General features: G+C 37.9%; 1 protein-coding gene across 1 annotated transcript; it reads left to right on the forward strand.

The window, feature by feature from the left end:
- Positions 1-23: 23 nt before the first annotated feature.
- Positions 24-13,020, forward strand: LOC109107554 (adenylate cyclase type 8-like). The gene is made up of 18 exons (XM_042742573.1): positions 24-1,016; positions 1,367-1,516; positions 1,597-1,727; positions 1,819-1,930; positions 2,064-2,191; positions 6,755-6,913; positions 7,000-7,231; positions 8,262-8,450; positions 8,534-8,634; positions 8,721-8,922; positions 9,003-9,095; positions 9,233-9,405; positions 9,607-9,688; positions 9,960-10,118; positions 10,347-10,493; positions 10,696-10,788; positions 11,112-11,226; positions 11,558-13,020. Exons 1-18 carry the CDS (start codon positions 147-149, stop codon positions 11,962-11,964), a joined length of 3,543 nt encoding a protein of 1,180 aa, XP_042598507.1. The 5' UTR covers positions 24-146; the 3' UTR covers positions 11,965-13,020.
- Positions 13,021-13,241: the final 221 nt, after the last annotated feature.

The following is a 13,241-nucleotide window of genomic DNA, read 5'->3' on the forward strand; positions in this document are numbered from 1 at the left end:
TAACTTGTTTCATTCTGATACAACTTCCTTGTTCCATCCAGACTATTGATTCATTTTCTTTTCTGGCTTCTTTTAGGTTTGTGCAGTTGATAGAGGCCTTGAGTTGAGTTTTGGGATCTAAAGCCTGTTCAGATCAGGTCCAGATCATGGCTTTGAGTTCTGCAGAAGTCACTATTCCTCCTAAGGTATGCCCAGCTGCGCCCCCCAACCTGAACTGCAAGCAGCTAATGTGGCAGAATGCAGTGCATCACATTATCGACCAACGAGGAATGCACCATGAGTGGCGAACAGCCAATTCTCGAAAAATCAATGTTACCGATGCCTACATCGATGATATCAACAGGCAAATTCGTAACAAAGCTGCACGGGGTAACACAGGCATGCATAAGCGGTGTTCCTCTGCAGCTCGCATCCACCCATTAAGAGAGCACAACTCCACCTGCACACGGAAGTCCACCGACTCGCTCTGTGATGCTGACTTCTTCATAAGCTGGGGCTCCACGGTACGTGGCATCTTCCTTCCGGTTCTCCACCACAAGTTTAAATCTCATGATCTCGAGCATCTGTACCAGCAGCACTCATCTGGTCAGCGCCGAGTTTCCCTTGTAGTCACTAATGTCATTGATATCCTTACCAAACTCCATATTCTCTTCATCTACCTGGCTGTGGCCCCTGAGATGGTGGACTCTCAAAGAGGATGGTTGGCTGGGCTCTTCATTGTACTTGGAGCAGTCTTATGTGTCTTAGTTCTGACCTGTAAAGGATTGATGTCTCCAGATTACCTGCGCTATGCTGGGCTGGCAAGTTGGCTGTCCCAGACTGTGCAGGCATTGGGAGGTTTGGCATATGGGTTGGAGAAGGACCAGTCCTGGTATGTGCTCTTCACCCTGTTCGCCACCTACACACTATTGCCCCTACCTCTACTATGGTCCATCTGCATAGGGTTTTTCACCTCTGCCTTGCACCTATTGGTGGATGCCCTTAGGAATTACAATGACACAGCCATTGTAAGAAAGGTAAAGAAGGTTCCATGCTCAAGCTCAAAGCTCATCAAACCTCAAAGTTCACTTTCGATTCTCACCTTAGTGTGAAAAAGTAAAAGCAAATCAGTGCTTCTTTGAAATCAAAGATGACCACAAGAACTATCATTGAGATATGGAGTCAATCCATGAGAGTTTCATGCATATAACAGTTGTTATCAAGTTGGTCTTCATTTTGATAAATGCTTCATTATAATGACATATGAATAAACCATTATCTCAAGACAACCTTTCACCGCTTTTCAACTTGAAAGATCAATACAAGAATTAATGAAGTTTGTTCATTTCAGTAACTGTGCTAACTTTTACTTTTGGTTTTCTTTCAGTTACTAGCAAAAGGTCTGTTGTACATGGGTATGAATACCGCGGGGCTGTTCATCCACTACTTATCGGATCGCGCCCAAAGGCAGGCATTCCTTGAGACAAGGCGTTGCATTGAAGGACGAGTCAAAATGGAACGAGAGAACCAGAGACAGGTTTGAGATTCTTGAGTTAATGACATATTCTTATATCATTAATGAAACTTCTAAAGAAAAGAGGAATCATTTTGCATTAGGAGCGCTTGGTCATGTCCATTCTTCCTCGATTTATTGCCATGGAGATGATTGGTGATATGGCTGTTATGGATGATGAATTGCTTCCTCAACAGTTTCATAAGACGTACTTTCATCAGTACAAAGATGTCAGGTACACGTAGCTTCATATGCAGTACCATTTTCAATACATTTAGGTTGCAAGAATGCACCATGAAATGAACATGTATGTGGTCTTGTCTCAGTATCCTGTTTGCTGATATAAAAGGCTTCACCTCTCTCTCCATGACCATGTCGGCTCAGGATTTGGTGCGCACACTCAATGAGCTGTTCGGTCGCTTTGATCGCCTTGCCGAGGTGAGAAAGATTAACCTTTGAGTTTCACAGGCAGCTGGAGAAAAAAGATATGGTCAATGTCTTACTGTAGTGTACTGTATTGGAAGCAATGCAATGCTGGAAGCTTATTGAATGATATCTTTCGATATTTTAGGAGAATCACTGCATGAGGATAAAGATTCTTGGAGATTGTTATTACTGTGTGTCCGGGGTCCCAGAGCCCCAAACTGCACATGCTCGCTGCTGTGTGGAGATAGGTCTGGCAATGATCAACACTATACGGTGTGTATGTTATGTGATTTGTACAAATACATAAAGGTTTTATGTATAATTCTCAATGTTTCTCCTCCTCCCAGTTTAATGTGCAGAGATTATAAGTAAACCTTTCATACATTTATTTCCTCCAATGAGTTGCTCTTGCACTTTCATAGATCTTTTGTTGGTGTGTCCAATCCTTCTCCTGGAGGTCCATTGTAAAAATTCAGGTCCAACCCTACTTAAGTACACCTGAACCAACTAGTGTAAGAATCCACCCACTAGCCCAAAAAGTGGAATCCAGCGGCCTGGTTGAAGGTTTAATGCATATTCGGTCTTTTACTTGTGCTTCAGAATTTATCAAGATTGAGTTTAAATTTTTAGTCTACCTCCGTGTTCAATCTAACTCCAATTTTACGGGATCATTAAATTTAGGCAATATTTCTAATTAAAAACAGATCACAGATATCGATTGTTTATTAATTTAGATATTTGAGTATTCTGGAAATCCCATACTTTCAGTTATTCGTTCATTATGGACCAGGTATCGCACAGGAATTGCATTCTGCTGATTGTGAACTCACGGACACAAACTCGCCAGTTCTGAACTTACTCAGAGGGTGCAGGGTGGTTATAATACCTTTAAGGGAGCTACACCCTGCATGCTCATAACAAAAAATGTATTTTTCCATATAACCACGAGAGCTACACCATGTTAAGTCAAGTCAAGTCAAGTTTATTTATATAGCCCTTTAAAACAACATAAATGCTGACCAAAGTGCTGCACAACATACCAAACAAAACATCCATTGTACAATACAATTTAAAGACTAATAATAAAATATGAAAAGAAAGCAAAACAAAAATAATAGAATTAAGACCGGAAACATCATGCAATTTAAAACAATGTTTAAGACAAAAAAATTATAATATTAATTTAATAATTAATATCAAATTACACATATCCCTGGAGAAAAAAAAATACGTTTTAAGAGAAGATTTAAATGTAAAAAGTGTAGGGGAAAGTCTAATAGACAAAGGTAGGGAATTCCAGAGCTTAGGACCAAGAACTGAGAAAGCTCTGTCGCCTTTGGATTTAAGTCGAGATTTTGGAACATTTAATATCATCTGAGTGGAGGATCTGAGTGTTCTTACTGGACAATACTAGTGGAGAAGGTCTGAAATATATGAAGGGGCAAGACCATGAAGTGATTTAAATACAAATACTAAAACCTAAAAATCAACTCTGAAACGAACAGGTAGCCAATGAAGTGATGATAACACAGGTGTAATATGTTCTCTCTTTTTTGTCCCTGTTAAAAAACGAGCCGCAGCATTCTGTACCAGTTGTAATCGCGAGAGAGAGGACTGATTTATTCCAGCATATAGAGCGTTATAGTAGTCCAGCCTGGTTGAAATAAACGCATGAATAACAGTCTCCAAATCACTAAAGCTTAGAATATTTTTAAGCTTGCGAAGTCCCCTAAGCTGCAGAAAACTGGCTCTAACTACAGAGTTGATTTGCTTATCAAATTTTAATTCAGGATCAAGTGTAACTCCCAGATTTTTTACTTTATCACGAATGCTATCTTGAAGGGGGCCTAAGGTAGAACTTATATTATTTAAAAGGTGTGAAGGGCCAAACAACATAACATCAGTCTTCTTCTGATTTAATTGAAGGAAATTATTGTCCGTCCAAGCCTTAATGTCCTCTAAACAAGCTAGCAGAGAGGAAACTGAATCAGTACCTGATTTTAACGGAAAATAGTGTGTCATCGGCATAAATGTGATGTGATATGAAACTTTATGGGACTCAAAAATGAAACGAAGAGGGAGTAAGTATAAGGAAAATAAGGTTGGACCCAGAATTGAGCCCTGGGGCACCCCACAAGTGACAGGAACTGAGCTTGATGAAAATTCTCCAATTTCCACCAAAAAATTCCTGTTTGCGAGATATGATGCAAACCAATCTAGTGCACCATCACGAATGCCAACTTCAATGTCCAATCTCTTTAACAAGATACGATGATCCACAGTATCAAAAGCCGCACTTAAGCCCAATAATAGAAGAATAGTACAGTTACCAGAGTCTGCGGATAGTAAGAGGTCATTTACTACCCTCAAAAGTGCAGATTCAGTGCTGTGTTTAGCTCTGAAGCCAGACTGAAAAGGATCCAGAATATTGTTAGAGATTAAATAGGGGGAAAATTTGGTTTAGTACACACTTTTCCAAAACTTTGTGCAAAAATGGAAGTTTCGAAATGGGCCTATAGTTATTAAAATCAGAAGGATCGAGATTATCTTTGTTGAGTAAAGGATGGACCACAGCCTGTTTAAGGCAGAGTGGTACAGAACTCATTTGTAAGGAGCTATTGATAATAGAAAGTAGACTTGGCAACACAGAAGGCAGAACATCCTTTAGTAACTTTGTTGGAATGGCATCAAAAGAGCAAGTGGTTGGATTCATGTTAGAGATAATGCTCAACAGCTCGGAGTGTGAAATAGTCTGAAAATTTGAAAAAGCAGAGGGGCAAACATTTGCATATTGATAATTCGGAGTTAAATTACTAGAGATCTGTGCCCTAATTTGAGTAACTTTGCTTATAAAGAAGTTGCAGAACTTCTCACATAAGTCTAGGCTAGGTTCTGGGCCGGCTGTTCTAGAAGGGTTTAATATTGAATTTAACGTAGAAAACAGTATCTTTGGGCAATGGGAATATTTTGAGATTATGTTAGAGAAGTATTTTGCTCTTTCCAAGGAAACTGCTTCTTGGAAGTCAGACAAGTTACTCTGTAAGATTTGATATGAGATTTGTAATTTGTCCTTCTTCCATTGTCTTTCTGCTCTTCTACATTTTTTTTTCTTAATAATTTTATGTCACTATTGAACCATGGTTGATTATTTGATTTCAGTTCTTTGGTTTTATAAGGGGCAATTATGTTTAAAATTTCTAAACATGAAGAATTGAAACAACTTACCAACTCCTCAACATTCTGATTCTGCAATGATATCATATCACTATGAGCTGGAAGGGCCAAAAAAGCATCCATAAATTGCAAAGCAGTGGAAGGGTTAACAGACCTTGAACGATAGGTATTGGGCTGGTTTACATGCCTAGGACAGGAAATCACACCGTCAAACAAAACTGGCCAGTGATCAGACAACCCAGCATCACTCACATGTTAAGCCAGTGACAGTCAGAAATCAGAAGCCCCTTATGGTGTTCCCCATGGTTCATCCACTGGTGCTGCAGTATGATCTGTCCTGAACGCAGATTTGCAGAAATACCACTACAAATTAATCTACTTTAAAAATGATTTCAGAAGAGATCAGAATAAATCAAATATAACAATTTATTATAAGTCAGGTAAATATGTATTATGCCAATTACATAGTCAATTCAAAGATATCAAATCAATACAAGACATCAAATTCTCAAAGATAAATCTAAGAGTGAAGGATGCATACCCAACTTCAGGAAAATATAAACAATAGAGCAGGGTTATTCAAATCTTACTCTCGAGGGCCAGTGCACTGCAGAGTTTAGCTCCAACCCTGATCAAATTCACCTACCTGTGATTTTCTAATGATCCTGAAGACACTGGTTAGCATGCTCAAGTGTGTTTGATCAGGGTTGGAGCTAAGCTCTGCAGTGCACTGGCCCTCAAGGTTAAGATCTGAATAACCCTGATATAGAGTGTGTGGACACACTCCATACTAATGGCTTTCTGGCTACAGAATCGCCAAGTAGTGTTTTGTCACTTCCCTTATATACTCAGACCAGACAACAAAGAAATCTTCAAATCAGCTGTAAAAACATAAAAGACCTTTTAGTTGTTAAGTTTGGTGATCAAGGATCACACCTGGCTGGAGGCAGAAAAACATTCTCGCAGACCCCTAAAGGGGAACCCCCCACCCCCCAGCAGAACACAATTTTGCAATATTTTTTCGATCTTTCTTATAATATAAGTGACTACTGTGAAAATGAGACCAATTTACCAATCTCACAAAGACCTTTAAAACGAAACCAAACATGATAAGTTTACGATCATGAATCCTGAAGATATAGTAAATGTATTATGTGAGCATAGCAACTTGAGTTCTTGGCATTTCTCTGTCAACTTTTAGTGACCTGGACCATGTGCCCAGTTGGGAAGGATGGGTGAAGGGACTGAAGAGCAAAAGGTCTTTCTTCCAGATCTTCCTATCTGATCAAATCATTGCGAGAGTTCCTGAATGTTTGGCTTCATGAGGAGATCAAAGCCCATTGTTTTGTGGCATGGCATTTGCATTGCGAGAGTTCCTGAGTGTTTGGCTTCACAAAGAATTCATTTCATAAGGAAATAATTTCACTCCTTTCACTAGTCAAGGTCTTCGGGATTATTGAAAACATCATGTTGGGGCAGGTTGGAGCTGAACTCTGTAGGATGTTGACCCCCCTGGAGTGGGATTGAACACCCCTGAAATTTTGGAACATTCATATTCTATTTTTCCTGTGTTGTTGTTGATGTTCTGTAGTGATTTAAGTCTGATTCTGCTGATGAAAACAAAAGAGATTATGATGTTAAGCTTCCCTCTCTCTTTTTCAGTTATGTACGTAAGGAGCTGAAGAGAGATGTGGACATGCGTATCGGCATCCACTCTGGCTCAGTTCTGTGTGGGGTTTTAGGTCTGCAGAAATGGCAGTTTGATGTGTGGTCTTGGGATGTAGATGTTGCCAACATGCTAGAGGCTGGAGGAATCCCAGGGCAAGTACCCCAGATCATAAGCATGGCCATATGTTTAACCGAATACAATTGATATTAGAATAATAAATCAAATTGTATAATAATAGGAGGATTCATATATCACGAGCAACCCTGGACTGTCTAGCGGGGGTATATGAGACAGAAGAAGGTCGAGGCTATGAGCGGAATGAATTTTTACGCAAACACAAGATCGACACTTTTCTGATCTGCCATGAGCCACAGGAAGACAAGGAGCCCCCTAAAATAGGGAGGACCGGCAAAGATGAGTTGACATGGAGTGCTGAGCTTCCTTTTGATAACATCATTGAAATGAACTGCGTGAGTCTGTGTTGGTTTCATAAACCTTCCTTAGATCTGAATGCCCTCTCTAGTTAGATAGTGCCACACTATGTTATTCAGTGAATCCTTTAGTAACTTTATCACCAGTATCAGTGGCATGGTCCAATACATTAGAAAATAATTTATAAGTTTACTTCATGAAACTTCTCTCATCATTTACTAACCCTCCACTTGTTCCAAATCTATGTGAGCTTTTTGATTCTGTAGCACAAACACACACACACACACACACACACACACACAAACCATTTTGAAAAATGTTTGTAACCAAACAGTTGACGGTAGCCATTGACTTCTGCAGTATTTTTTTCCATACTATTGAAGTCAATGGCTACGTGCAACAGTTTGGTTACCAGCATTCTTCAAAATACCTTCAATAAAGCTAAACCAGAATAAAAAAACAAAAATGTAAGCAAATTAAGACAGAATAAAAAATTACAGATGAACTGTCCCTTTATTAACTGTCCCTTTAATATGGAAGTCTATGTGCAAGGCAAAAATATGTTATTAATATGTCTAAATTTACGTTAATTTTGGAACTACTTTTCATGGTTATGCATTACAGACATAATTTTTTAATCATTGACTATACTTAGCTAACATTTATCAAGGTTCTGTGCCTTGCCCTATAAACTTCATGTAAGAATATTACTGTAAACAAGTTTTTTGTTAAACAGCGAGTTGAGCTTCTAATTAAGAATGTTTGTTTATAAGGAATACGTTGATACTTAAACTTTGACTGTCAGTTATGTCTGATAAACAATAAATGGCTGAAAAATCTATACAATTTTGTCTAAATAATTTACTAAAAAAGTGTTTAAATGCTTTATATTCCAATATCAATCAGTATGATAAAAAGAACACTAATAACCTTTATCTTTCTCTATTAATAATTGTTTTATATATATATATATAATATATATATATATATATATATATATATATAATATATATATATATATATATATATATATATACATGCAATGCTTTTTGTAATGTCATCTTTTAGATTTTAGCCACTTTCACCAATGGCTCCCTGGTGCAGCTGCCCAATCAGATTACTCCTCATTGTGCCGGGTCCCGAGAAATCAACAAGAGGATCAAGCAAGCCATCGAGGTGCGCAGTAGTGAGCGAATGCGCAAAGAACACATCACACCCTTCACGCTGGTCTTCAAAGACAGACACATCGAGGGAAAGGTATGGAACGCTGAAGAACAGCTTTAATACTTTGTATAGCATTTTTGCTTATAAGTAGGCCCACACAAAATTTGTACTTTCAGTTTTCTCAGATGCGAGATGAGATGTTCAAGTCCAACTTGGCCTGCTCTTTCCTAATGCTCCTCTTCATCATGGCCGTTCAGGCCCTCATCCCCTCACCACAGTAAATTTGTTACTCTTCTCTCAAAAGCCTAATGTGCACTTTGAAATGTAGCAGTATTACATTTTCAGTATTGTGCTGTCCCACAGAATCTATCCTATGGTAATCCAGTTTCTAGTATTCCTGCTTGTCTACGTGCTACTGCTTCTGGTAACACTGGCTGAGGAATTTAAGCGCTCCCCACCGTACTTACAGCACCTGTGCTGCTTGATCCACGAGACTAAGAGCATCCGTCACCTACTCACCCTCACTGCTATTGCTATTAACTTCGGTGTGGCCTCCTGTGATATTGTGAGTGCCAGAATTTATAGTTGTTTGGGCCAAATTAAAATGCTTCTCTTAATCTGTCTATATTCTTTTTTTTAATACAGTTGTGGTGTAGCACAGTTAAAGAGGCTGAAGAAAGTAACAAGAACTCTAAACAAGTTGCACAGTGGCCAGTAAACATCTGCACCCATCCTGAGGTACAGCAGATTCAAACCGAATACAAATGTGAATACAGCTTCCAATAAAGCATATTCTGATACAGCCGTCCTGATTTTACACCATTTCATGATCAGTGACTCCACCAAATACAGTAAATCTGTCTGTCTCTGTGCAGTTCTTTGTTTTGAGTGGTATGGTGGCTATGGTGACGTGTGCTGTGTTCCTGAGGCTCAGCTGTCTGTTGAAGTTGGCAGTACTTATGTTAGTCATTGCAGTTTACACATACCTCATTGAGGTAGCCTTCCATGTGCTCTTTATCCGCCAACACCAAAACAGCCAAATTCAGAGGTACAGTATCTGAACTGTTTTATCAAAGAGGTCATATCATGCAGTGTTTCTTAATGTGGTACAGTGTTCGACTTTTAGACATCAACAGTCCAGTGATTTAAGAATGAGCCTTTTTTTAGTTTTGAAGTATACAGTACAAGAAATTATACATTTTGAATTGCTGTGGCCCTTCTGATGTAAATATGTGTGTGTTTTGCTCAGATCTCAATACCTCAGACGCAAAGGTGTTTCTGTGTTGCTAATGGCCATGTTTGTTGTGGTTGTCCTCTACAACAGTAGACAGGTATTCTATTAAAAGCTTATTATAATCTTTATTCATAGGGATTCATTATACAATATGCTCCTACTTGTGATTTAAATAATATAAGATCATTAAGTATTTATTTATCAATTAAGAAATGTGTTTATTTAAAATATATCAGTAAATAATAATCAAACCACCACTTTGTTATATCTATTTGTAACTGAAGGAATCAAAACGGACATGCAGTTTTATATTTATCTGTGCTTTATTTCAGTATGATTGAAGAAATTATTTCTGCTTATTCCTACAGTTAGAAACTACAGCCAGGCTTGACTTCCTGTGGCGTCTTCAGGCCAGACAGGAAGTGGAGGACATGAAGGAACTTCGGGAGCATAACGAGTGTCTGCTGTACAACATCCTTCCTGCCCATGTCGCTCGCCACTTTCTTGAGAGAGACCGAAATAATGAGGTAGTGGCATGGATTATTGATGACAGATCCTAATAGTTTAAAGTTTGGTCAGATAATAAGAAATAATAATATAAGTAATAAAATTATCCATAAAACTATCCAGTTATTTGGTTTCACATTTAGGACTATTTTGAAGCATTTCAATCATTTCAGTAGTTATGGAGCACTTTCATTAATCCATAAGTGTAAATAAATGAATTTTGTCTGTGTGAATTCTTTGGCTCCAAGGACCTGTTCTCTGAATCCTACGAGCGAGTTGGGGTGATGTTTGCTTCCATTCCAGGCTTTACAGATTATTACGAGAAGAAAGAGTTGATTCATCAAGATGTGGAGTGTCTGCGTCTTCTTAATGAGATCATCGCTGGCTTCGATGAGGTACGTGGATTTGTGCAGCATCCTCTCCGTACCAAATGTCCTTAAAGACTAAGCCTTGACATGCTCATAGTGTAAACGGCTAACAGCAGCTCTCATGTTACTAATGGAATGTATTTTAAATGTGCAAATGCTCACTTCTTTATGATAACATACTGTAATGTTTCAGAGACCGGCTTAATCTTTTTCCCTTTTGTCCGCTTAGCTACTGGAAGAGCCTTACTTCCAGGACATAGAGAAAATCAAAACCATCGGCAGCTGCTACATGGCTGCATCTGGCCTGTCTCCTGAAAAACAGGTGTGTGCTACATTTGACGTAAGCCTGACAAGATAACTAGATGCATGATATATACCAGTGACCATATCAATATCAGCCAGTGTTGCTAATAGTATTATAAGCATCAGATAAATTTTGGAATCAGATTATAAAAAAGATAAATACAATAAAAAATATATACAATATTAATAATTAAAAAAGTTTTAAAAGCATTAAAAAGTATTCATAAATGATCATGAATATAAAAAATTCATAAATATAACTAGTAATTAAATAATTAAGTAGTAACTGAAAAGGTAAATTTCTACAAATTAAGGCTTAGTTTATTAATGTGTATTTTATAGGAATGTGAAGATGAGTGGGCTCACCTTAGTACGCTGGTTCTATACGCTTTGGCCATGCAAGAAACTCTGAAACAAATAAACAAACGTACCTCAAACAACTTCCAGTTGCGTGTCGGTAAGACTGAGCTGTTCTTTTATTTAAAATCTACTAATAATACACAAATCAGACCATCAGTATGATTTTAATGTGATTGGATTGGGTAATTAAGATTATTATAACAATAATACAGTCTTTGAATTTCAATTTAAAATAAGAACATAGTTCTTTGGCCAACATGAAATCAATATTAACCCGTTTTACTTTCTTGATGCACCTGCCCTGGTCTTATTGTATACAACTGATGTATTTTATTCCAAAAGTAAATGTTTTTTAAGCAAAAATGTGGTAACTTGCTCTTCTCCTGAAACAGCTTTAATGTGCATATAACTGCTTTTCTATCATACAGGTATTTCTCATGGGCCTGTAGTCGCCGGAGTGATTGGCGCCACTAAACCCCAGTATGATATCTGGGGCATGACTGTGAATCTTGCCAGCCGAATGGACAGCACAGGGCTCAGTGGGCGTATTCAGGTTCCAGAGGGCACAAGCCGTATCCTGGCTGACCGCGGCTTTGTGCTAATGCTTAGAGGAGATATCTACGTCAAAGGGGTTAGCGAACAGCGGGGAGGGGTCCGCACATACTTTGTTAGCAGTAGGGAACAGAGCTCAAGCTATGCCGAGAGAAACACCAGCAGAGGGATCTCTCTCGGGAGAAACACCCTCGCAGCAGTGGTCTTTTCTCTGGTGCAGGCTCGCAAGAAAGAGGAGTTACGAGAGGCCAACGGAGGTTTTCATCATATAGAGATCACATGAATTTTGATTCAAAATTGGACAGGAACCGTATTTAATTCCTCTTATGTCTGTTCCATGAGTCATTGCCTTCAAGAGATTTTCCACATTCATTCTTTCTAAATGGTAACTTTATTTCTTTTGTATGACCAGATTTCTGCTGATATTTAAAGTTGCTTATTATGGAAGCCGAAATGGGCTTCTGTAGCTTGTGAATAGTGAAAAATATCTAAAAGTCATGTTTCTTTTGTCTTGGAGTTGGCATCACTGGGATTTTTAGGCAGTTTGAAACTTTAAATGTTTGGAATTTAAACAGGCCAAAATAAGAAAAGCTGCTTATAAACACTTCAATAAAAAAAATCCTCCTTTTGGAACAAGACCAAAATAGTAGAAAAGCTAAGCAACTCTGGATTCTGTCAAAATCAGCAACTGATTAAAACATGTAACATTTCCTTTGGAGGTTATTCACGATGCTCAACTGCCACTGACAAATTAAATGTGGAAATGAACAATGAAGAGTCTGATTGTCTGACACATTTATATTATTCATTAACACCCTGGAGAAACTATAAATCCCAGGATTATACCAACATATCAACATATTGTTCTTTCTATGAAATTTATGTAACAAAAATATTTAGATTGAAAACTTTTCTGATAATCAGACATTTTTAGATGATCAGTTTTCCAAACTCCCCTGTTTACATGGTTGTGGGACAAGAAAAACAAATAAAAAAGCTTCTAAAAGCTTCTGTCTTTATTTTGGGGAGTTTTTAGGGATTGTACTTTGAATTTTATGATTGATATTAAAATCTAAGTACATAATTAATATTGACACAATTACAATTAAGTCAAGAATGACTGAGCAGGAAGAAAAATGACAATGCCAAAATTATTTGTCTTCTTTTTTAAAGATATTTTTAGAGTTCCATATTTCTGGGACACATTACCACAAAAAGTCACCAAATGATCTTGCTGCTGAATTTCTTATGAGGACACTCAGTATTTGTGAAGGGTACATAACAAATAAACATTAAAACAATTGTTTGTTATCAGCAGAGAACAGTCAATTTATATATACTAAGGCACAATTGTAATGCACGTTAAGATGCTTATGAATATTCCATGTATAAATTAAGGCCTATCTCAGTATGCTGGTTCTGTTCGCTTTGGCTATGAAAGAAACTTCAAAGAAATAAACAGCAAAGTAACATCCCTCTAACAGTCTGGTGTGTTGTTAAGATTGAGCTTTTCTTGTTACTTAAAGGTGGATTACTGCTCGGACATGTCACCAAATCGTA

This window comes from Cyprinus carpio, chromosome B17 (genome assembly GCF_018340385.1).
Source record: "Cyprinus carpio isolate SPL01 chromosome B17, ASM1834038v1, whole genome shotgun sequence".
Lineage (NCBI taxonomy): Eukaryota > Metazoa > Chordata > Actinopteri > Cypriniformes > Cyprinidae > Cyprinus > Cyprinus carpio.

What these genes read in the sequence shown, in the direction of transcription:
- LOC109107554 (XM_042742573.1), top strand. Translation starts at nt 147, where the DNA reads ATGGCTTTGAGTTCTGCAGAAGTCACTATTCCTCCTAAGGTATGCCCA. An exon ending in GTGTGGCCTCCTGTGATATT is followed by an intron (nt 8,923 to 9,002) that starts GTGAGTGCCAGA and finishes TTTTTAATACAG; the next exon opens with TTGTGGTGTAGCACAGTTAA. An exon ending in TCATCGCTGGCTTCGATGAG is followed by an intron (nt 10,494 to 10,695) that starts GTACGTGGATTT and finishes TTGTCCGCTTAG; the next exon opens with CTACTGGAAGAGCCTTACTT.